The sequence below is a fragment of the Boleophthalmus pectinirostris genome, unplaced genomic scaffold (genome assembly GCF_026225935.1).
Source record: "Boleophthalmus pectinirostris isolate CB_2022bp ecotype Guang Dong unplaced genomic scaffold, ASM2622593v1 HiC_scaffold_11, whole genome shotgun sequence".
NCBI classification, from domain to species: Eukaryota; Metazoa; Chordata; class Actinopteri; order Gobiiformes; family Gobiidae; genus Boleophthalmus; species Boleophthalmus pectinirostris.
In genome coordinates this window covers 215,751-241,101 of record NW_026570994.1, presented here as the reverse complement: position 1 = coordinate 241,101, position 25,351 = coordinate 215,751, and the positions used below count along the sequence as shown (strand labels likewise).

Below are 25,351 nucleotides of genomic sequence, written 5' to 3'. Positions count from 1 at the left end.
AGATGGGGGTCCTAATATTGTTTAAAATGCAAATTTTTGTTATAATACAGTGAGTTCTTGAGTCAAATCACTCATGGAAATAAACAGATTCAACACTTGTGCATTTACCTTTTGAATATTTCATGACAAATAAAGTACAACGTGATCATTAGGGAAAACAGACCCTCTGAGAGTATGACATCATGTGAAAACCACCAATACTAGTTTATTTAAAGCCCATAGCCCTTAGTGTGGAGGTAGGTTAAACGATTGTTTAATATGCAGTTATGACTTGGAATACCAGTCAAAAGGTTATAGACAATGAGCTGTGCTCATAACACAGCTTGATGTTTCAAACATGACCAAAGTTTAATTCGTTTTATACAAGATTAAATACAGGCTCTACAGTCTTCTCTCCCCATATACAGTATATACTCCCACGCTCATCCAGAGCCAGGGCAACAGCAATCATCTGAGTAAAGGGCTCCTGGACACAGTGTTTCCTTCAGGGTCCTCGGGTTGCCAGCCATGTGGTGTAGCCTCGTCTCCACCCTCACTTTGCTGCAGTGTGGGGGTGGTCCTGTGAGGAGCAGGGCTCAGGTTCCTCTCCTCTATGGGGCTGAGCGGGATGATGGAGCGAGCAGTTGAGCCACCTGGACAAGGACAGAAAACACCCATGACAGAACTAAATAACACACTAGCCATAAAACTCACATAGATTGTTGAGATACTGAACATGATGAACTATGATGTAACACAATTTAAAAATACAATAACTAAACTTTCATTAAACTTTATGACTTTTTAAAACAGTAGCAAGTTTAATCTAATAACAATTCTAATAAAAACAAAGGTGGCATCCATATTTTTTATTTTAATTTTTTTTGCCACAAATGAAACATCATAATGACTGAAATATTGTCACACTTCAAGTGTCAAAAACCAAACTTTTACTTTTGACTTACCCTGACTTCTTCTTCTGAGAGCTAAGGCTGACCCCAGGTCACTGCCTGGCTGCAGTGAATAATACTTCTGAGATTTAGGAATGTTTTCTGAAGGCTGAAAAAGCAAATACAAAATCTAATACAAACACAATCAGATCAAGTGTAATCATATTTAAAAGCAAAACTCACTGGATGTCTAAAACTGGTGGCTCGGAGGCTGCGTCTGATACTGGTGTGGCGGCGGATCAGGATCTCACGAGTGCGGCTGTCGTCGGGCAGCTTGTATTTGGTGGTGTATGCCAGAGTCTGGGAAACAAAGCATACATACCGTAATATTAAAAGTCAATGTAGTGTCTATTAGGCACATAACATTAAGGCATAATATTATGCTTTTGAGGGTATTCAACAATATAATTTATAATTATTTTACATTTTGTTGATTGTAAATTGTTGTAAAGTCTAAAACTGCTTAATAATAGAGTCTGTCATCAATTTCCTGTTCAAAACTGTAAACCTAGTATCTCTTTCACCATAATTAACAGTTTTTTATTGTTGAAAAAAGCTTATGAATATTTGAACATTTGTGAACTCTAAAAGTGTAACCAGACAGTGTCTGTATTTTTGGAATAAACTTAAGTAAATACAGTGCAGTGGGCAGGGATACGGGGGAGGTAAAAATAGAAACTTTCTGTGCATGCCCTTGAATACAAGACAATATAAGATTACTCACACTTGCATTAATCAAATATACAAATCTGTCTATGATGAGGGAACACCATTATAACATGGTTAAAAGGTCATATATGTTTCTGGCAATATTAAACAATACAAACAACATCACCTTATTAGACAGAAGTCACAATAAAAGCTTCTGAGTTTCTAGCTGCAGTGGTTAAGCAGCTGAAAGACTACACTACTATGATTCCATAATAATCACTTATTTTTGGAGTATATCTGAACAATTCCATGTATTCATAATGTCTTCATAATGTCCCATAAGATTTTTATATTGTGCAGAGCAAAAAGGACACAAGAACAGTCTGATTGTACATAGACATTTAAGTGAGTTGAAGTTGTACCTTTTGCCGTATCTTGTACATGTTCTTTGTCAGAATATTGTGCATGTTCCTCACATCAGCAGACAGGAACTTTTTCTTTGGCCGAGACGCTTCCTTCATCTCATCACTGGTGCAATGGGAAAAAAGCAATGATCAGCAAATCACAGATCAATTGTAAGTTTTTTGTTTAGGTTTTATGATTATTGATTTGAGTGTGCTGATTTCAAATAAACCACAAAAATTATAGTTAAGAATGGACAATACATTGCAGTGAAAATGTGCTTGATTGAAGTACTAAAGATTTTGGCTGTAAAAAATCCCTATCAGACTTTAATTCTAGCAATTTATCTGTATGATTTATTTCCTTTTGAATTTTAAAGGACCAAATATAAGTGTAAAATGTGCATACTGTAGGGAGACGACGGAGGGAGCGGCGCTCAGGTCTCCCATGGGTGTGTCCAGCAGCTCAATGGCACTCTGCAGCTCCAGCTTCTTATACAGAGACACAATACTGGACTCTGCCTTGTTGTCCCGGAGAAGGATCTTCCTCAGTATACGATCATTGAACTTCTTAAACCTGGCAGCAGACACAGCTTTCATTATTCCTGTGTGTAAATTGTTATGATCGTGCTGCAGTGATTTTGAATTGATCTCTCTGACTTGTCTTTCCAGTAGTAGTGACCCCACTGCCCGCACAAGTCTTCAATCCCGGAAACAATGTGCTCCATTGTCTGAAGAAGGCACAAATGCAGAAGTATTACATTATTATTAGAAAAATTCATACTAAGTAAGTATAATTACTGCTCATAAACACTTGCCCGGCTGTGAATCTCCATGTTAATGTTGTACTTTTCATTGTTAGTGCGTCTGATGTCCATGTATTCCACAATGGGACGGATACTGATGCCCTGAAGTGAGAAAGAACAAGAGGCTAATAAAGGGTTAATAATAATCATTTTAACAGAAAAATCTAGTTTAAAATCTCTTTTTGGTTTGTCATGAGTCGACAGTTTGCAACATGAGTGAGGGTGAAGAGTGGGAAGAGACATTCAGCAAAATTTAAATTAAAAAAAGCTTTCTCATTGGCTGATCTGCTAATCTACTTACTGTATATTTAATATGAAAAAAAAAAATTAAATGCATAAAAATCCATGCACCTGTATAAAAACGGTGAAGATGATGACGGCGATGGAGGCGGTGACGAAGAGGTTCCTGCGGTTGATAGTGTCAGGCAGCGTGAAGACCAGGGCGAAGCACACTGCCCCCCTGAGGCCACTGTAGGCCAGTCCGAACTGGTCTTTAAAGTTGAACTGGATGGTCCTAAAAGGGTTGATGATCTGCGTCAGCACCAGAATCCCTGCCACAAACCAACAACTCAGGAAACCACAACAACCAGTGGTGGAAGGAAAAACTCAAAGTACTTTCATCATACTTGAAGGTCCAATATAATGCAGTATTCTAGCTTTAGAAAGTAGGCCGGGAGCCAGGTCCACCCCTCAGGATGCTTTTTGCTACCTTTTTTTCACTATTATTTCCTGTTATCTTATATCTTGGGCCATCACGAGTTGATAGGGACCATCTCCAACTCGGCCCCGTTTGGTCTCAGGGCCCAAAAAACACCCTAATTAGGAAAAGCTATTGGTGAAATGATGTAACTGTAAATATTAAGGTGCTGCAACTGCATAAATGGTCAAATAACCCTAAAATTTGACATGGTGTATCCTGACACATGGGGGAAACTAACAGAAAAATATTCTGGGGCTTGCTGCCTTTCTACTGTCAAATATCAACCTCAACATCCCCCAAAACACAAAAAATGTCTGTCTGCCTGAAAATTGTCATCAAAAGTGATCATTTTCAAGCATTTTATTGCATATATCACTGCCTCAAATGTACATGAAAAAAGTTTATCAACTGACCTTTGTACCTTTGTATCTAGAGGGAAACAGCTGCTATGGCCAAAGTTCTTCACTGTACATCTTTTTAGCCATTTAACCATTTCATATGGGATTAAGCATGATTTCTTTTTATAGAAACAATATTTGAAAAGAGTTGTTTTATGTGCTCTTATACTATATGACGTGAATTACATTAAAGTGAATAATATTAAAACTCCAGGTGGACAGGGGTTACACACACACACACACAAATAACCAGTGTTGGGAGTAATGTATTATAAAAGTAATGTATTACAGTAATGCGTTGATTTTTGCTGTAACGCAGTAATGTAAGGCATTACAGGGGGAAAAATTGTAATATTTTACTCGGTACAAATGTGAGTAACGCGCGTTACAATGCTTTTTTAACCTGGATTGAAGTGGTGGGTTTTTCTTCATAGAAATTCGCTAAAATCACCGTGAAATCAGCAGCGGTGAAACGCCGGAGACGCGGCCGGATAGATCTTCAGTTAACCGCGGGTGAAAGGACCGACCCAGAACTCTACGCTGTTTAGACCTGGTTTAGACCTGGGTCACTTCTGGTTTAGACCTGGCTTACAGTCGTCCCTCGCTCTAACGCGATTCACTTTTCGCGGTCTCCCTGTTTCGCTGATTTTTAGATTTTTATTTTTTTTTGTGCAATTTTGCATGCCTTTTGTTTTTAGTGTATGAACACGTATTGCGTTCCTCCCGCTGTGTCCTGATCGGCTGAGGGACACCTGTCTACTGTACAGTACAGTACAGAATATGTTCAGCTGCCAAATTTAAATAAATGTTCAATCTCTAGCAGTATGCTTCTGAAGTGCTGTATGTCTGCAAGTTTTCTCTCCGACAAAATCCACAACGTCGACGAAATGTTCTGCACCGACAAAGTCTCCTGCGCTCACACCCAAAAGACAGAGGACGATGCAAACCATCGCACAAAAAGTTGGACTTCTGGACACGTTGAAGGAAGGTAGAAGTTACGCGCCGTAGCAGAGTTTTGCACCGGGTCTTGTACCCGTAAATAGTTGCTGAAATCAGGACCGTGAGCCTGAGCAGCAGGGTGTCCATAAAGCGCGATCGGGCGACAGCAGCTTTTACCTCCATGAGGTGCGGAGCAAAGCCGGTCCTTTCTCCTGCGGTCACCTTCGAGCCCGTCCTGACAGTGAGTCCTGTTTTAGTCCTAGTTCAGTTCTGGTTTAGTCCTCCTCTTCAGTCCTGGAATCAGTCTGAGCTTAGTCCTGTTATAGTCCTGGTTTAGTCCTGGTTCAGCTCTGGTTTAGTCCTGGTTTAGACCTTGTTTAGTCCTGGTTCAGTCCATATACGGCTCAAAAGTTCAGCTTTTTCGCAGTTATTTTGGTGAGAGTAAGTTAAAGTAATGCAATAGTAATGTAATGCCTTACATTTTAAATGCAGTAATATTGTAATGTAACGAATTACTTTGAAATGACAGTAATAAGTAATAAATAACGCATTACAGTTTTAAAGTAACTTGCCCAACAGTGCAAATAACACACAACCAACCAACATCCTAACCCCTCATGCAACAACAGAAGTTATTCTCCAAAGACAATTTTGAGAGAAGTTGATTCATTTTATAAAAAGAGATTGAGCCTATTGGGAGATTTGGTGTCCGTCTGTAGGTGCCCAGTTGTGTTATGGCGTGTGTGTGTGTGTGTGTGTGTGTGTGTGTGTGTGTGTGTGTGTGTGTGTGTGTGTGTGTGTGTGTGTGTGTGTGTGTGTGTGTGTGTGTGTGCGTGCGTGCGTGCGTGCGTGCGTGCGTGCGTGCGTGCGTGCGTGCGTGCGTGTGTTGTGTTTGAGGAGTCCTGAGGAGTGGACCTTGTTCAAGGCCTGAACGTCCAGTATTGCATTATCAAACAGACTTGGAATGTTGTTTTGTTTCATTCACACATGTTTAACACACACAAATCCTACATATTTAGCCTGAGCTCTTCTCTCAAATGGAAAAAAGTTACCTTATTCCACAAACCTACATTAGAATCATTTGGTTTAAGCCCTGGGACTGCAAATCTCCAGGTGGTACACAGCATTTTGCGCTTTGGAGATGTAGAAGGACCAATAATAAAGGTTTATTCAAACATGTGTGAATGAAACAAAAACACAACTCTAGGTCTGTTTTTGAGGAGGGAACAGCATTCTAACAGCTAAAAGCTCACAATATAGGACCTTTAAAGCAGGCTAAAAACAAGTGATGCCTGTGTGTGATAGTTTAGTAGATTCCCAACTCTCTAATGATGCCAATCTTTGGGAGGCAAATTAGCATGAATAATTTTAGATTTTGTAACAAAAAATTTATAAAGAAAACTACAATTGCCTGAGCTTTTTGACGTATGTAATGGCGCCTGTGCCCTCTGCTGGCCACAGTGGGCAGTGTGAACATTTACCAGTTCAGTGTCTAAAGCTCAGAAAAAAAGTCATTGAGTACTTGTTCCACCACAGATTTTGACAGCATGTAATACAATCAAACATCTCACCTAGTCCTCTCCAGACGAAGGCAAACAGCAGCGTGAAGAGGATGTAGGCCCAGTTCCACTCGTGCTCCGTTGTTATGGTGACCACACCCAGGAAGAAGAAGATGAGCGTCTCAGAGATGCTGGCCAGGACCTTCACGACATGACGGATGGTGGTGCAGGAACGCTGGGACACGTTCTCCTCCACATAGTACTTCATGGTGATGGCACATGTGATGATACTGAACAAATAACAGCAAACAGTATGTGCAATTTGTTTCTGTGTTGTTGTTTTTTTATTATTGATTTATCTATCAGAATTTCAAGCTGCTTAACTCTCTCCTCTCAGCAGCCTGCCTCTGCTCTACCCCCACCGCAGCAGCAGAACCATCAACCTCCTCAGACTCTCTATCTCATCCCCTTGGCCACTAATGCTGTCTTTTCCTTCATCACATTGCCGAGGGCTTTAACTGTCAGTCTGATAAGATTCATTAGGTCTTCACGTTTCAGGAATTTGGAGGTTCTTTGAGACTCACGTGACACAGCAGCAGATTGCACCTGACACGTGACACAAACATACATGTCTGGACTAATAAGAATCTCAAATGATTTCCCTGTCAGTATCGATGCATCAACAATACATTTATGCACTGCTGCGTTGGTGACAATGATTCATTTGACAAAACAAAATAACAGTGGCAAAGGCAATGTGAGAAAGCATGACCAGATGAAAACCAAACCAGAAAAGCCAGTTCCAGCACAATACTGAGGTTTGGATAAGGCTAAGAAAATGTGCTTTTTTGCTTTTTACTGACCATTGTAAAGTACTAATAAAGTTTGTAATGTAGGTAACCTGTGTTTTACTAAGGGGACTTTCTGTTCCCTGGCCCAGCTAAGGAGTAATGGATAATGGAGATGTTTCGGCCGCTGGAATTGTCCTTGAAACAGTGCGTCAGGACAAGAAATATGTGTGCCAGGATGAGCACACCAGTATCAGAGTGATTAAAGTGGTATTTTGGCAAAATATTAATGGAAAGGGTTAAAGTCAATGATGCAGACTGAATTACAATTGACAATGACTCATTATTTCTGCACACTCATGTACATATAACTACTTTACAATACTTTCATTGGGTACAAAGAAGGAAAACGTTTCTAGAAGGAAGGTCAGCACCCTGTCAACCCTGCCACAAACCCTGCCACAAACCAACAACTCAAAAACAAAAACAACAACCAGTGGCGGAAGGAAAACTCAAAGAACTTTAATTTCATTATATTTGAAAATCCAATATAATGCAGTTTTCAAGCTTTAAAGGTTCAGTATTGCACTATTTCTTATTTATGTTATAATGTTGTTTCCTCATCAAAAACACACCGGGAGTTGTGCTTTGTTTCACTAACACATGTTTAACACACAAACCCTGCACATTTAGCCTGAGTTCTTCCCTCCTAATGGAAAACACTTCCACCTTATTCCACAAACCTACACTAGAATTATTTTGTTGATTTCAGCCCTAGAACTGCCAATCGATACTAAACAAAAGGTAAAAAGTAAATGTTAATTTGAAAACTACGACTTCATGACATCATAAGGTGGCACAAAGCATTTTGAGCTTTGCAGATGTAGACGGACCAATAACAAAGGCTTATTCAGACATGTGTGAATGAAAAAAAAAGCTCACTATATAAGACTTTTAAAGCAGGCTAAAAACAACTGATGCCAAACTGAATTACAATTAACAATGACTCGTTATGTATGCACAATCATGTACATATGACTACTTTACAATACTTAGATATTTCAGTGGGCTCAAAGAAGGGAAAAGCTTCTAGAAGGAAAACAAGTATTTTATAAAATCAGTTCAAAGTCTCTAGTGAAAGTAACAATAAATATTATGACTTACGACAGAACACTGGAGATAGCGAAGAGCTCGGCCACCAGGTAGGCCAGGTAGCTGTACATGAAGACAAACAGGGGCTCTATCTGGCGGGCGTTGTGCGTGAAGCGGGTGGTGAAGGCGGCCGCGATCCCAAACACCACCCCAATGAGGAGACCACCCAGGCTCACCACAAAAAAGCGAGCCACCCCCAGGAACACGTCCACTGACTCCACCGTGGGCATGTCTGCCACGAAGCTGAGCATGCTGTACAAGGCCTGCACACAGGTAATGAAGACAATGCAGTGATCAAAATGTGGAAAAATATGCATGTTTTAACTGATAAATGGCATAATTATTATGAATAGTATTGTTTCTAGCTTTAACCCTAACAGGCAGAAATAACTTATAGTAGCAATGGAGTACTAGGAGCAGGAGTACTATTACTAGTACTATGCTGGCCATTTTCCTTTGATCAGACAAAAATGCTTAATTTTTTTACTCTCCATATGAGCTGTTGGAGTGCTCCTTCGTGTTTCTATAGTTCATACGCCTCTCACTTTTGATCATTTCAGCCCAAAACAATACCTTCTCTGAAACATCTATCTGTTAATGCCATGCTACTACTATTCACTGTGCTTTTTGGTTCACAATATCGTTTCACTTTTGCTGAAATAGAAGAAAAATAGTCACATATAGGCCTGCTACATATATATGGCACATTTTCAAATAAAAGCTTGTGTCTGAGTCCTGAACTCACCACAGTGACAACATCATTGAACAGCCCCTCTCCAAATATGACAATGTAGATCTGCTCATTCACACTGATGTCCTCAAACACACTTAGCGCTGCCACGGGGTCCACAGCTGCGATTATGGAAGCGAACAGCAAGTTCTCCTGCAACACAGATTAACCTACAATATTACCCCAAACTGTATCCAGTCTTCATGTTTTTATCTGCTTATACCCACCTGCAGGTTAATATCTTGCACCCCGAAAGCCTCTATCTGGCAGATGGCGAACAGGGACACACCAATGCCCACAGAGTTCCAGAGGGAGCCCACAACAGCGTACCACAGCACAGTGCCCACGTTCTCAAAGAAGGGCCTGGTGGGCATGAAGTAGCCGCTGTCCAGGACGATGGGGGGCAGCATGTAGAGGAAGAACACCTCGGGGCTCAGGACAGCCGGGGGCTCTTCCTTCACCGAGTACATGATACCACCCACAATAAGCCCGATGCAGATGAGCAGGCAAGACTCGGGGATCCATACAGTGATCTTTTGGTAAATGTGGAAGCCTGGCAGACAAGAAGGAGGGCTAAGTAAGTCAAAAATATAATATTGTACCCTCAGCAGCCCTGTATGCCAGCCACCAGTTATACAATCAAGCTTATAATTTAGGAACTGGGTGAAGTGCCTTGCTCAAGGGCACAATGGTAATGTTAATTAGTTAAATCAGCATTTGAACAGCCAACTTTTGTCTTAAAATTGACTTTAAAATAAATAATAGCAATAATAATACGGTAATACCAAAAATAAAGCACATCTTTGGTTAGTGCTGTAATAGTCCTTCTAGGGGGCAGTGCACATACCTATTTTGGCGAAAGAGGCGAGCAGGATCCACAGTGTGAACTCAAAGGGCACCTGAATGCGTGGATAGTCCATGGTGAAGACTGGCAGGTTGGCCTTCTCCTTGTCGGGGAAGGGTTGAGGCTCAGGCTCATTGTGGAACGGTTTGACCCCCTGGAAGTTTGTAGGTCCTGGAGGTTGTGGTAATTCAGACTCACAGTCCCCTCCAGAGGAGCAGAGGAGCAGGAGCAGGGTGCACCAGGCTGCCCTCTCCCTCACACCCACAATACTGGGCCTCCCCATTGGTCAGAACACACAGGTATGTCCACTGACCAGCAGAAGGTAGTCCAGACACGTCCAGATACGTCCGGACAGAGTGCACCAAGCTCACGACATGTTTTTATGCATTGGCGGTGGAGGGAATTGTGAAACTGGTTCTCAGGGATTGTTGCAGAACCTGCTTGTGGCATGTGTCGGGTGGAGTAAGGTACAAAGCACATGTCACAACTGACACACAACCTCCTCTGTCCACCACAACACGGCCCAGAGATTACATGTGATGTTTGTTCATAATGCATACACTGCTACAGTTAGACGTCTTGAGTCCATAACTGATACTATCATGATGTTTTAAAGATGTACTCTGTAATGTTTCTCATTGTCTCCATGGTGATGTTATTACTTTACCTGGGTTTTTCTGGATTATTATTATTATTGGGTGACAAATATTGAATCTATGCTGTATTTATTCAATTAGGCATGTTTTGTTTCCCCAAAGTACCCTAAAAACATAAAAAATCTAAACATGGTTACTGCGAGTGGGCGTTCCTCCACAAATCTCCACAAATCTAGGGTGACTAGATTTCCAAAATCAAAAACTGGGAAATCCCTGGTTTGGGGTGATTGGTAATAATAAAATAGCATTTTCTTTGTATTTGGTCATTTTTAAGCAGTTTTTCTGTATTTTACCAAAAGAAGTGACAATTTATGTCTCTCTTTACTGTTGTCAGGTGTCAAATTGGTCAAAAAGAGGGACACCTGGAACATTGCTTGTAAAGATAAAAGTATAAAACTGGGACAAATCAGTGTTTTTTTTTTTTTTTGTTTTTTTTTATAAATCTGCTGGGACAGGAGACAGAGCTCAAAACTGGGACTGTCCTGGGTAAATATAGGGATGTCTGGTCACCCTACACAAATCATAAAAACACCAACATATTTTACTTAATTTAATTTAAGCAAACATGATTACCAACTGAAGTGATGGAAAAGTGGAGCACTCAGGTGGAACGGTAGAAATGGCTTTCTCATACAAGCTATCTAAAGTTGAAGAACTTGGAAAACAAACCGTAAAGGAATGAGGACTCCGCTCCTGCCGCCAGATGGCGATAAAGCCTCAAAAACCACATCGGCCAATGCGTAATGACGTTGTGCCGCTTGCGTGCGTGCAGGAGGTGTGGTTACTGAGTTCTCAGGCTGCTGCTGCTGCTGTTTAGGTATTTTGAAACCTGTATTCACCAAAGTCTTGGACATAACGGCGGTTTATACGGTACCGGAGTTCGAGTACGCACGGGTAAGTAAGTACAGATGTGCGTTATCTATTTTGGAGAAAGAGACCGTGGTGTCTCGTGAATGATTATTGCGTCAAAGGAGTTGGCGACTGTGGCTTTAAGTTTACCATCTGATGACAACTTCCATTATCTGAACATTGAAAGGATATTCGAAGTTTATACATTTATTTGGAGTTTGGATATAACGCCTTTATGGATGCGTTATTGGCACTGGCTCCACGTTTGTGCTGATTGATCCGAGCTCCACCGCAGTGACTGAGTGCAGCGCTGACGAGAGGACAGGGGCAGTAGATGTGCACAGTTGCTTCTTATCTTGCACAAGTTGACAATTTCTCCACATCTGGCTTACTTCATAACGGTATTTACAGGTTTTTATCTCTTTGAAACGAGTGACTTGGATTATACGCATAAACCCCCGGTGTTGTGGTATGATTCGGGGGAGGAGAGTGAGCACACCGGGGCCTGTCCCTGTCCCTCGGCTCGGTCCGTCCACTGCAGCTTTGGCTCCCTCTTAGTCAAGGTCAGAATGATGAGCTGGGAGCACCGAGGCCAGCAGGTTCATTTCTAGATGCAGATGAATGGTTTCCATATTGATGAAGCACAATGCAGTTACAACAGGTAAAAGAAAGTAGTGCATGCTCTGAAGTTGGACTTGTAATACATTCTTTAGAGGTACAGATATTCTAACAATATTCTAACAGTATTTTAAACTAAACTACAAAAGTGTATTTAATCATTAAAAGAAACCATTAACAACACATCATGGGTCTTCTGGTGATACAGGCAGCAATGAGAGTCAGTGGTAGAAGAGCATGACATAAACTATATTTAGTCTGTGAGTGTTTTGCGTGTTATATTTAGCCATCTAGATTATCTAATATTCCTAAATATACTCTATAAACAACTCCCTTGCCCAGAATCTAGTCATGGGTTGTTCCATTTGTATCAGTGACAGCACAGGCAGTAAGCCACATTCAGAAACAAGAGACACGGTTGCTTCACTTTGTTTTGCAGAAATGTATTTGCATCTTTTGATCCACATCGTCTCTGGCACTGTCCCATAAACGGTAGAGTTAAGTGTCACGTCCACTGTGCAGCCTAAAATGTAAACAGACACTGGACATCTATTAAACACAACTCATGTGTCTTTTTACAATAGTGAAACTTGAATAGAACTAACTTAATAACTTGATTCTGAGAATATTCTGAATACTCATTTAATTTCATTTGGTGGTAATCAGAATATAGTTACATTTCTAAAAAAAAAAAAAAAAACTCAACAATTAAATATATACATTGCAGTACTTGATACACAACTTTGGGTTCAAAATGCACCATATTGAGATAAAATTTGAAAAGTAAAAAATATTACTAGTCCAATGAGGTCCATTTGGTCTTGGGATAATTTATGTTATTAGGTTCTTTTTTCAGACCAAGAGTATGTTTGTTCTGCTCCCTGCGCTCTTCCCCACAGTCACGTGATGTTGCTGTGAGGTGTCACTCAGCTGATTTGAACAGGTTTTGCGCTGTCTTCCTACCGGTGGAGGCAGGACGACAGCGCCACCTGCAGTCCCACTTCCTCAGGACAGTGTCCCAGGTGTGAGAGAGTAAAAAATCGAATGGAACATGCCCTATCAACTGGGACGAGGGGGCTTTTTTATTCTCACACACCTGGGATACTGTCCTGAGGAAGTCAGACTGTAGGTGGTGCTGTTGCTCTGCCTCCAAGGAAGACAGGAAGACAGCACCAAAACCTGTATAAATCAGATAATTAGCACATCACAGCAACATCATGTGACTCTGAGGAAGAGCACAGGGAGCAGTCCAGACTGTCAGGTATAAAAACAAACTCTTGGTCTGAAAAAAAGAACCTAATAACAGAAAACACTCTCATAGTGTGATGTTTCCTTCTCTAATTTGTGACAGGAAATGCAGAACTAACAGTGGAACAAGCGTAAAGCTGTTTTTAATCCTACTAAAAACAATTAAAAAAATAATCCTATTATTATTTAATCCTATTATGAGTTTACATTATAATTTAAATGAAACTTGATGCAAAAGTATTATAAGTATTCAAAATACAGTCCTCTTATGTATCAGAATATGTTACAAAATACATTTTAATGCAGGTTTTCAGTATTTTGTAACAAAATGCCAGTATTTTCCCATTGCTGAACATGAACTACAAAATCTATCTGGAGGTGTCCACATTTAATTTAACTCTTGCTAGGATCTGAACTGCTGCTAATTCTCTCTGATACGCCATAAAACAAGGAAGGACTCAGTGCTGGTTTTTCAAACAAAAGTGTGACTTGAAGGGGAGTGGTATCAGTTTAACCACGGTGGGAAGTGATTCTTGCAAGTTTAGCTTAAAGATGGAAAGAAATTACTTCTGCTTCCAAACCTCCCAACTCACATAGCTGGCATGTTCGTTCACATTGGTAAAGATGATCCTTGGGCAAGTATCTAGGAACTGTTACATCAACTTTGTCATTTGTTGTAATTTAAAGATGCACTTTCTTAAAGGGTGTCCACAACCTACTCCATGGAGATGTTTTTGCTTTCACAGTACTTGTCTTTCTTAATTTTATTACATATTTTTGTATGTCTGAAAAGCAAACAAAAGTATCAAGTCTGACTGCGAGTGGGCTAGCCTTTGTATATATGTGGTGGGTGGACTGCTATATTATTATGCTGGTTTTATTGTTGCTTTTATCTCTTTATCTGTTACAGTGAAAGTAATTGCATCTACAGTAAACTTAGATACGCTAGTTCATCTTTGAAGTTCAAATTAGAACACATTTACCACACAATAATCATAACAATAATAATTTTATGAGCCTTATGAATGTCATAAAATTGTTATAAAATCCCTAGAGACAACTGCTTCCTGTTACAAATGTATTCTAGCACGACTACACTGAACGCATGAGGGAGTATCCTGTCCCTCTGTCAGTCTGTTGATAACAGGACCAAACTAGGACATGTATATTTGGGCCAGAGCATACCACAAGGAGGACACCCACTATTAACCTAATTCTGATTTCTTCTGAAGTCTTTGCTAATTCGCACTCCCTCTCTGACAGACTGTTGTGTCTTTCCCTTTCTCTCAACACATAATTGTATTTTTTTAGAATAGCAAAAAAACAAATTATGATATCAGGACTAACTGCTCAGAATGCCTGGATGGTAGGGGGCAGGAATAGTAGGTGGAGGGACAGAGATTCTGTGTAGTTGTTCTGTAGGTTGCTAGTTCAGTCCCTGGTCCCATTACTGCATTGTACCATTGTACTCTTGAGCTGGACACCCACCTGCCTTGTCTCAAGTGTCTGGTATGTATGGGTGTGTTACTGAGTCTGAATAGATAATAGTTCTTTGATATAACGGAAAAAATGTAACTGTTTTTGCCATGTTACTTTGCAGTTAGCGGGTGTGGAGCAGGCTGGGGCTGGAGCTGGCGGGGTCACCTCACATGGGAGAGCTCCTGCGCCCACTGCTGGCACACGGGCATCATGGCAGGGGTCAGAGAGCGCCCAGGGGCCAGAGAGCGCAGCTCCCGACTCCAGAGGCCGTGGTCCGTGTACAGAGCCAGTACTCTGGAGCTGTCCAACGAGATGATGGGGCTGGCTCTGGCAGGTAGGACATTTGTGTGAACAGCCAGAAGCATTAACTGCATAGGAGGACTTGAATGAACACATATTAGTAATAACATTCAGAAACATCTTGGCAACTCACAACTCTAACATACTTATAAAAGTAGGTGTAAGGAAAGCCATCTTGAAATGTTGGAGTTGAAATTTTCTAATATCCCTCCCACAGAGCACAGAATCCTGTATTTCATATCCATGATATGAATATCTTCCATGTAGTTTTGTTTTAAGAATAAGAAATATCATATTTAATGCCATAACATATACATTTTCTATTTTTTACTCATTTTATTTTATTGTATTCATTTTATTTTATTTTTTCAGGAAACAGCCAGGACCCAGATGAGCCAGTGCTGGAGTTTGGCTTGGGTATGTAATGCTTTAGGAGCAATAAGAATGAAAATGCGTATAGCTTTGGCATAGAACCTGATAGAACCAAGATTCCAAGTGTATTTTGTACAGGTCCACAAGCCCTACTTGCACAGCAAAAATGGCACTGATATCTCTTGTAATTTTCCCACAATTTCACTTGTTAAGTTTAGGCACAATGGCCTGAAATACCTCAAAAGATTTAATTATGGTTCTGTATTTGACTTGAACTTTAAAAGAAAATGAAAACAAATGTTAATATAAACAATTAAAGTTAATATGATTTTTATGTGCAAATAAAAAAAATGCCCATAAGGCTGACGTATACAAAAATATTTTAGGTTATAGTCACTGACATATGTGTTGACTTATAGCCTGCTCTGACCTGGTGACCCCTGCCATGGACCGAAAACCCAACAGCTTCATCGCTGTGAGCTGCACCACCCCTCCCCAGGCGTTCTGGACCAAGCACACCCAGACTGAGATCATAGAGGTCAGACCCACCTCTATACTGACTCATATGTGCACAATAAAGCTGCTATGGAAGACTATTCTTTTCTGAAATTTTCTACAATTACCTAATCACAGTTACTCTTACAACGTATTGTCCAGGGCACCAGTAGCCCGAGCTTCCTGAGCAGCGTGGCCTTTTTCCAGGACTCCAGCATCAGTCAGCACACTCAGATCAAACTGGCTGTGTACGATGTCAAGGAGCGCTCTCAGGGGACGGTCAGTCTGCTGTCTGTGGAAAGATTTGGGCATTGTAAATACATTTTTATATGACTGGTGCTCTCTGCAGATGTACATGTTGGGGTCAGCTCTGTTCCCTCTCAAAGAGCTGTTACAGGATCAGACAGGGCAGCTGCAACTGGAGCTCAGGTACTTTCAATGTTGCAGTACTTCAAATATTAAAAGTAATACAGACACCATAATGCTTAATGTAAGTGTTTTTGTGAATGGGCAGGTCAGCAGAGAACGAGCGTGTGGGCGTGGTTTTGGTGCGTACGTGGGGCAGGGAGGAGCGGGTGGACTGGAGACTGTCAGCGGGACATTTAAGAGATAGTACTCGGGTATGTTCCTACCATAACAAAACTGGTCTCGCATATTCTAGAACTTATTTATCTGCTCCATTAGCTAAGGAAGTTTCTGTTGATTTAATTTGGTCATTTCATTTAACTTCATTTAATCAGATATCTACATGAATCAGATACTGTATTAATGACATCTGACATCTTTTAGAGCATGTGTTGTATTTGGAAGACAAAATGCTGTGAATTTTAAAATAAATCTTCCAGTCTTAAACATTTTTTTCTTTAATTTTTGTCTTTGCCTTTTTTGTACATTTTCCTTGTCGCACAGCTGTACAAGTGTTTATAACAATAATCTAACAATAACTCTTGAATCAGATAATGATAACATTTTTGGTGTGCATGTTAACGTCACTGTTTCTTTGGAGCACTTAAATGCATTGCTTGCTTAGCTTGTTTACATGAGTGATTCTGAGCTGTGTTTGTGTCCCTCAGACTGTGCTGCCTGTGGACCAGAGCCTCACCGAGTCCATGGGAGCCCGCATCAAGTACGCCTCACTGAGCCATGACTGCCTGCTGCGTTCAGGTACCTCATCATATTCAGTACTCTATTATTACTCACAGCCAGATATGAGGCCTGTAGTCTGCTATTTTCTAACAAATACGAAACAGTTTATTTACCTGATTACATGAAATTTGTGGTTCCACCTGTGCAGTGTTTGGAGGCACCATGTCGCGGATGTACCGGCTGCCCCGCACAGACGGCTCCCACCTGCGCGTCCTGGAGCAGATGGCCGAGAGCGCTCTGTCGCTGAACGTGCCCCGACAGCTCGTCAAACTACTGCTGGAGGAGGACGCAGCCAGGTATGTGCTATAACCAATGTATTTAAAGTATTTGTAACTGACAAAATAATTTCTTGGTCAACTAAAAGACATGATAGACAGAAAAACAACTAGGAAATGTTGTATTTATATGACAACATATTAAACTTATGAATCATGCCTTTAATCTGCCTTTTTACATATAAGTACCAAAAAATTCTAATTGCTCAGATAATTCACTTTCATGATAACTCCTCATTTGTACTGTTGTCCCATATAAATCCATATAATCTAAATAAAATAATTACTCAACCAATACAAATTTTGGTTAAATGATTAATAAAAACTTTGTGTCTTCACGTGCGATTTTGAAGCCACTGCACTCCTCTTCTGTGTGTCTGTGTGTGTATGGTGTCTGCTGCTTTGTCAGTTCGTAACCACTAAACATCAGCAGTGCCATGGTAAAAGTCAATAAAACAGAGCGTCAGGGGCAGACGGAGTGACAGAAACAGAGGCCCATGATACGAACTGGGATATAGTGAAAATAATGAGAAGACTTTATTCCTCACCTCTCGTAAAGTGGTAAATTTAAAGTGCAGCATCTCATCCACATTATCCATAGAATTTGTTCTTCCCAAATAATGACTCCAGTCCAGAAAACCGTGCTATTAATCCAGTTTGTAAAATTAAAAGGTGAGAGTAGTTCCTCACATGTGTCTTTTTACATCCACACAGTGCACGGATCGAGGTGAAGCTGCATATTAAAGACATTTCACAAATAATAATAACACAATTTGGACTTGTATCTAAACTAGAAGTGCAGTGCTCTGATCTTTTGAACACTTCAGAGTCTCAGAGCTGGTTTTACTGTAGACAGTGAACACCTGACGTGATCACACTCACAGCTTTATGTCCTGTGGTCCGCAGACAGATACAGTTACAGTCTTTGCGATCGGAGATTTTAAGTCTCATCAGATTCTCCTTGTGTCTCTGGTGTGCACTTTTTGTCGCACATTTAAAAATAGTTTAAGACCAAAAAATCCTGTAGTGTGTGGTGGCCTTTCTACCGAAAGGCCGCCACACAGCTCCAGTCTCGCTGAAGAAGTTAGTTTGCCTGGAATGTTACACAATGTGGCATTACAGCGGTTACTACTTATGTTATCAATCTATCCCTCATAATGTGTGTTGAATGATTTTAATGACTGTCATTGGTTGCTATCCTTATTTTCTTGTTTAGAGTGTGTGAGCTGGAGCAGCTCGGGGAGTTGTCTCCATGTTGGGAGAGCCTTCGGAGACAGATTGTGTCCCATTACCACAGCAACATTCTGTCCTACCAGGAAGCCCAGAGCCACCTCAGCTCCTACAGGGGTAAGGATACAAAAATTTCAAATTTGATTTTTGATAGTAAGAAATTCTGATAGTAAGAACATTCTACTGATTACAATACCACAGTGCAGACAAAACAGGCTCTTTTTTTAATAGGAGAACATCATTTTCATACACAAAATTATAGTCCTTTTTAAATATTACTCTGAGATCTTATACTGTTTCTGATAAAACTCAAAATGCACTAAAGCTCAAATTTTGATTGTGTGATTTTCTGCTTTATCGACATTTGCTCCAATGAGTTATCTAGTTTAGATTTTATTAATTTTGACCACCCTACTCTGCTCATTCCAGGTCCTTCATTCAAAGCCAGTAACCTGAAGGCGGAGAGGAAGTTGGAGTTCATGCCCACCAACCTGCACATTCAGAGGATGAGAGTGCGGGACGAGCTGGGCCTGGGTACGCTATCGAGACCAAAAAGAAAAGATTGTGTGTGAAATCTGAATTGCCTCCCTTTTCTCCTTACTCTGTCTGTTCTTCCAGAGAGCACCTACGATGTGGTGACTGTGGGTGCTCCAGCCGCTCATTCTCAGGGCTTCAAGAGCAACGGTCTACGTAAACTACTCCATAAGTCTGAAGAGGCCAAGAAACAGTGAGGAAACAAACTCAGAATATTTGTTATTATTTACTCTTCATTCAAGGATAGAATTTATAAAAGTGACTACTGGTGATGTCCTCTGTCCTGCAGGGATGCCTCCTCCTGTCAGTCCCTGGTCCACAGCTCACAGGAGATGGTCCGGGCTAAAGAGCTGATCAGCCAGATCACCACACTGAGGACTCAGGTCAGCTACTACGCCGAGCGAGTGTCCCGTGCCGCCAAAGACCACTCTGCCAGCGGATTAGAGAGGACGCTGCCACCCCTCACGGACAAGGTATGGATAGAATCTCATTTTTGAAGGTACTGTGGAAACATATGTAATCTGGACATGAAAAACTATACAGGAAGACACCCAAGACTTGACATATACTTTTTTAAAATTTGTGATATGTGAGATTCAGAACATACTCACCATTCATATTTTTCAGCAATATATTACCTATAAATATACAATAAAATAAAAGTCATTTTTCACTGGCTTATGACTTGTATTGTAGCACATATGCACACAGCCTCAACATACTGACAAATATCTGTGTAATTAACATTTTATTCTCTGTTGTGTAGTACTCAAAATTTTCAGACCAAGTACCACCCATTAGCTATATATATTAATGTACATATTTAACACTCTAGCTGGAACATTTCGAATAGGAAATGAGAAACATGAGCATGAATGTGTTGGGTGCAACTGACTTTTATTAAAAATGGCAAAGGAGAAATTAAATTTGTCAACTGAACAAATATTGGAGCTGTTAAGGACCATAATAATTCACTTTTATGGTACAAGCATGAATCAACATTAGTAACACCCCCAGGTCTAATATTTCTGGATATGGAACCAAGTCTAATTCAACACTGGAGCTGAGAACTGCTGAGAAATGGACTATATGAAAATGAGGCCGTCATACAAAATACTGCATAGTCCCTTTCTTTTCGTCTAATTTGCTTAGTTATCCATTTTGTACTGTTTAACAACTATTTTTTTCTAAACTCCAAAGCATTAAGGAGATCATGTGACCGTTTTCCTTGAGAATGTAAGGCTTGTGTGGGTTCCCTGTGGCTGAAATTCAAGTTAAAACAATATTTTATCTTTCAAAGCCATATTTATTGGGTTTTTGATAACAAAAAACATTTAACCAACTCTAAAGATCTGTAAGTGCTACTGTATATCATATTTCATAATATAATTAAATGCTGCATGGAAGCGACGCTTAACCCCAAAACACAGAACAGAGATCTACTGTCCATCCATCCATTTTCTTCCACTTATCCAGGGCCGGGTTGCGGGGGCAGCAGTCTAAGCAGGGACTCCCAGACTTCCTTCACCCCAGACTTCCACCTCCTCCGGGGGGACCCCGAGTCGTTCCCAGGCCAGCCGAGAAACATAGTCCCTCCAGTGTGTCCTGGGTCTTCCCCGGGGCCTCCTCTCGGTGGGACTTGCCCGAAACACCTCCTGAGGGAAGTGTCCAGGAGGCATCCGGAACAGATGCCCAAGCCACCTCAACTGGCTCCTCTCGATGTGGAGGAGCAGCAGCTCTTCTCCGAGCTCCTCCTGTGTGACTGATCTCCTCACCCTATCTCTAAGGGAGCGCCCAGCCACCTTGCAGAGGAAACTCATTTCGAGCACTTGTATCTGCGGTCTCGTTCTTTCGGTCATTACCCAGAGCTCATGACCATAGGTGAGAGTAGGAATGAAGATTGACCAGTAAATCGAGAGCTTCGCCTTTTGACTCAGCCTCCTCTTCACCACAACGGTCCGATACAGACGCTGCACCGATCCACCTGTCAATCTCATACTCCATCCTCCCCTCACTCGTGAACAAGACCCTGAGATACTTGAACTCCTCCACTTGAGGCAGGGACTCTCCACCCACCTGGAGAGGGTAAGTCACCTTTTTCCGGTTGAGAACCATGGCCTCAGACTTGGAAGAACTGATCCTCATACCAGCCGCTTCACATTCGGATGCAAGCCGTCAGTGCACATTGCAAGTCCTGGTTTGATGAAGCCAACAGGACAACATCATCTGCAAAAAGCAGAGATGAGATCCTGTAGTCCCCAAACCGGACACCCTCCGGCCCCTGACTGCACCTAGAAATTCTGTCCATAAATACAATGAACAGAACCGGTGACAAAGGGCAGCCCTGGCGGAGTCCAACATGCACCGGGAACAGGTTTTACTTACTGCCGGCAATGCGAACACAGCTCCTGCTCTGGTCATACAGGGACCGGACAGCCCTTACCAAAAAGCCCCGGACCCCATACTCCCAGAGCACCCCCCACAGGACACAACGAGGGACACGGTCGAATGCCTTCTCCACAAAGCACATGTGGACTGGTTGGGCAAACTCCCATGAACCCTCGAGCACCCGATGGAGAGTGTAGAGCTGGTCCATTGTTCCACGGCCAGGACAAAAACCACACTGCTTCTCCTGGATCCGAGGTTCGACTATCAGCTGGATTCTCCTCTCCAGTACCCTGGCATAGACCTTACCGGGCAGGCTGAGGAGTTTGATTCCCCTGTAGTTGGAACACACCCTCCGGTCCCCCTTCTTATACAGATAACCTCCCCAGTTGTCGGGCGGACGTCCCCCTCCTGAGGCGCCGGACAGTTTGTCAGACTCTCTTTGAGGCTGTCCGATAGTCCTCCTCCATGGCCTCCCCGAACTCCTCCCAGCTCCAAGTTTTTTCCTCTGCAACCGCACGGGCTGCAGCACACTTGGCCCGCCGGGATCCATCAGCTGCCTCAGGAGTTCCACGGGCCAACAAGGCCCGATAGGACTCCTTCTTCATCTTGACAGCATCCTTTACTTCCAGTGTCCGCCACCGGGTTTAGGGGTTGCCACCACGACATGCACCACAGACCTAATGCCCACAGCTACGAGCGGCCGCATCAACAATAGAGGCCAAGAACGAAGCCCATTCGGACTCCATGTCCGCGGCCTCCCCCGGAATCTGTGAGAAGCCCTCCCGGAGGTGCACATTGAAAGCCCCTCTGACAGAGGGCTCTGCCAGATGTTCCCAACTACACTACACACTTGGGCCTGCCAGGTTTTTCCGGATTCCTCCTCCACCAGCAGACCCATCTCACAACCAGGTGGTGATCAGTTGACAGCTCATCCCCTCTCTTCACCCGAGTGTCCAAGACACACGGCCGGAGGTCAGATGACACGACTACAAAGTTGATCATCGACCTCCGGCCTCGGGCATCCTGGAGCCACGTGCACTTATGGACACCCTTGTGCTCGAACATGGTGTTTGTTGTGGGCAAACTGTGACTAGCACATAAGTCCAATAACAGAACACCGCTCGGGTTCAGATCAGGGAGGCTGTTCCTCCCAATCACCCATCTCCAAGTGTCACTGTCATTGCCCACGTGGGCGTGTCTTAAAATACTAAAAGTACAGTACTTTTAATCTTTCACTGTATGGCATTAAATATATCAGTCTTGTGTTTATTCAGTTGAGGATTGAAAATGTGTTTATTGCTCAAATACCTAAAATGCATATATTCTTACATTTAGGGTCTCTTGCTTGTCACAGGGACATGGATAAGGCTAATGTCATACTCTGAAAAAAAGCAATAACATCTCCATGGAGACAAGCAGGTATCTTTCCTTCCACTGGAAATGTTACATTGTGCACCTTTAAAGACGTTAAATTGCATTGTCCTTTTGCATAGCCTGTATCTCTCATATTATGGGAAGAAAAAAAACATTATTTCAGCAGTTTAAGCTATTTTTTGTTGTTTTTATTAGACTTTAAATTCAACATTTGAAGCTAAAACAGTAAATCTGTGGTCTTAATCACAGGTTTATACCTTTATTACAATCCATATCTCACTGTAGTACAGGTGTGAACAGAGCCTCCTCTTTTGATGAGATTATAGTCTGAACATCTACAGCTCATTTCAGATTGCGAGATCACAAAAGATGTCATCAATGTGGTGTAGGATTACTGGAACGACCAGTCCACCTCTGCTGTTGTCATTATTATTATGATACTCTGATGTGTTTTGGGGTAAATTAATTTGGTGACGGTTCTGGTTTATTTGTGGTACACGCCGGATTTAAATCCACCACCGTGACCCCTTAAAAGACAATGTGAGAGCAGTTGTTGCTTATCTAACATTCATTTATTATGGTAAGAATAATAAAATGTAAGGTCATGTACACACTGGTAATTTGAATATTAATACCTAGAGATTTTTAGGCATAAATTTGTTAGTAGTATTAAAGATGTACTATGTAACTTTTCTGCTGGGAGCGATAATGGCAATGTTATATTGTTTTTCAGTATGGCATTAAACTTGTCTATGTCCTTGGAGACGAGTCAGTGGCGTAACCAGTTTTTCAAGGTATTTTTGAGCAATAAAAACACCCAAAATAAAATGAAGGTTATATAAATAGGTGTAATGCTATACTGCCAAATATTTCAGGCAAAGCAATGAAATCTCCATGGTAACAAGCAGGCGTAACGTCCATAACAAGACTGCATTAAAGAAACTTAAGTCAGCTTCAGGTTTTATAAAGAAAGCCTTAAATGTTAGCCTTAAATACTTTTACCCAAGTTTTGCAGTAGTACTTGTAATTAGGGCTGTCACAATAACCGCAAAAATGAATCACCGCGGTACTAAGAGGTCCACCGTGGTGCATGTTGGGCCACCGCGATCACCACACGTGACCAACGTGACCTGACCCAGAGTCCTGCACAGGTCCATTTATAGAGACCCGCATGAACCCGGTCCGGTTACCGCCCGTGCCCGTGATAACCCTAACCCTAACCCTAACCCAGGACTAAGGTGCACCCGAGAAGACCGTCTGGTGACCACAGGCGAAAGGACCACCACAGACCTCCCCACCGCACAGAGGTAAACGCAGCCATCACCTGATCGTGCTTTGCAGACACCTGCTCCGCGTGCTCGTGCTAGGGGATCTCTCTCACTCAAGTCCATGGGTACCTGACCTGGTGCAGGACTCTGACCTGCCACAGTGACAGCTGGAGAGATGCAGCGGCACGTGCTTCAAAGCCAAATGTTACTTCTCTCATGCTACATACGCTATATTCACACCACAACCAAGGTACCTGTGCCTCTGCAACAAGAGAATCATCAGAGAGAGGTTTCAGTGCCGCTGGAAATATTTTAACTCTGGGGGATGTGGGGTGGGGGAGGGAGGTGTAATATCATCGCATATCGCGCTGTTGAGCCACTATACCGCACTGCAGGAGGAATTCTCTAACCACGACAGCCCTACTTGTAATTGAGTAGATGTTTTGCTATGTAGCTGTGCTCACAGATGGTCTTTTCACCATTTGAACCAGGAAACTAAAAGGAACAACCAAAGAGCTGATCTGCAGGCTCAAGAAAGAGAAGGGGAGAGAAATGAAGATAGAAAATCAAACCTACATAAAACTATTTTCATGAAGTTTTACATTTGCCTTAAAGTTGGACTAAACACCTAAACTCCACCCACAAACACATTTCAAAGAGCTGATAAACTGAGTGTTACCTGGAGGACTAAAGAAGAGAGTGAAATGAGAGAGGGGCGGGGCTAGGGGGTATAAGGAACAGTGTGATTGGTCTAACAGGCATCCACACTACAAACTTCGCCCCTACAACCAGGGATTTGTAAACAGAGACACCTGGCTGTAATCAGGGCAGTCCTATGTGATGTCACATAGTAGTTAGTACCACAGAGACCACTGTCACTTACACATTTTTCAATAGATTATTTAGCAAATTTACCTAGTTTGCTCTAAAATTACCAAAAAAAAGCACTAGAAACAGTAAATAATATGATTAAAGATACATTGTGTAACTTTTTTGATTCAGGGTCCATCACCTGCTTGTTTCTATGGAGATGTCCAGAAATGTTCCACAGTATGACATTAAACAGCTCTGCTTTACATTTATTATGTGATAATTTAACATTATTTTCCAAAAAAGGCAGTTGAAGCAGTAATTTAGCTCCCAGCCTCGTTTCCATGTCAGCCATTTTGTACTCGGCTCCAGGGTTGACTTGGACTTGGTTCCATATCCAAAAATGTTGGTCTTAGGAATGTTAATAATTTGGCAAAGTTTCATGTTTATACCATAAAAGTGAACAATTGGG

General features: G+C 41.8%; 2 protein-coding genes across 12 annotated transcripts in view; one reads left to right on the top strand and one right to left on the bottom strand.

Annotated features, from left to right (window-relative positions):
* Positions 1-231: 231 nt before the first annotated feature.
* LOC110175595 (sodium/hydrogen exchanger 2-like) lies at positions 232-10,224 on the bottom strand. The gene is made up of 13 exons (XM_020941797.2): positions 9,841-10,224; positions 9,221-9,546; positions 9,009-9,146; positions 8,276-8,526; positions 6,396-6,613; positions 3,139-3,338; positions 2,800-2,889; positions 2,642-2,712; positions 2,391-2,558; positions 2,003-2,108; positions 1,113-1,229; positions 945-1,038; positions 232-632 (listed from the first exon to the last, which is right to left on the bottom strand). The coding sequence occupies exons 1-13, from the start codon at positions 10,118-10,120 to the stop codon at positions 448-450; spliced, it is 2,244 nt and encodes a 747-aa protein (XP_020797456.1). The 5' UTR covers positions 10,121-10,224; the 3' UTR covers positions 232-447.
* A 1,037-nt stretch (positions 10,225-11,261) lies between these two features.
* Positions 11,262-25,351, top strand: part of LOC110175590 (inositol polyphosphate-4-phosphatase type I A-like) — a 31,763-nt gene continuing 17,673 nt past the window's right edge. For 2 of the 11 annotated variants that reach the window (XM_055163104.1, XM_055163103.1), the window contains exons 1-13: positions 13,661-13,843; positions 14,809-15,021; positions 15,360-15,404; positions 15,779-15,897; positions 15,993-16,133; positions 16,204-16,283; positions 16,369-16,474; positions 16,928-17,018; positions 17,149-17,296; positions 18,492-18,622; positions 18,935-19,039; positions 19,124-19,232; positions 19,329-19,512. In XM_055163104.1, coding sequence (XP_055019079.1) covers positions 14,898-15,021; positions 15,360-15,404; positions 15,779-15,897; positions 15,993-16,133; positions 16,204-16,283; positions 16,369-16,474; positions 16,928-17,018; positions 17,149-17,296; positions 18,492-18,622; positions 18,935-19,039; positions 19,124-19,232; positions 19,329-19,512 — 1,383 coding nt within the window. In that variant the 5' untranslated portion in view covers positions 13,661-13,843; positions 14,809-14,897. The other 9 variants (XM_055163106.1, XM_055163105.1, XM_055163073.1 and 6 more) reach the window with 8 other exon arrangements.

Bases quoted from the DNA above. Each gene is read 5' to 3' on its own strand.
- LOC110175595 (XM_020941797.2), bottom strand. From the start codon at position 10,120: ATGGGGAGGCCCAGTATTGTGGGTGTGAGGGAGAGGGCAGCCTGGTGC. The intron at 1,230-2,002 runs GTACAACTTCAA...TTTGTTTCCCAG, and splicing joins TGTACAAGATACGGCAAAAG to ACTCTGGCATACACCACCAA. The intron at 633-944 runs GTAAGTCAAAAG...GTCCTTGTCCAG, and splicing joins TCTCAGAAGAAGAAGTCAGG to GTGGCTCAACTGCTCGCTCC.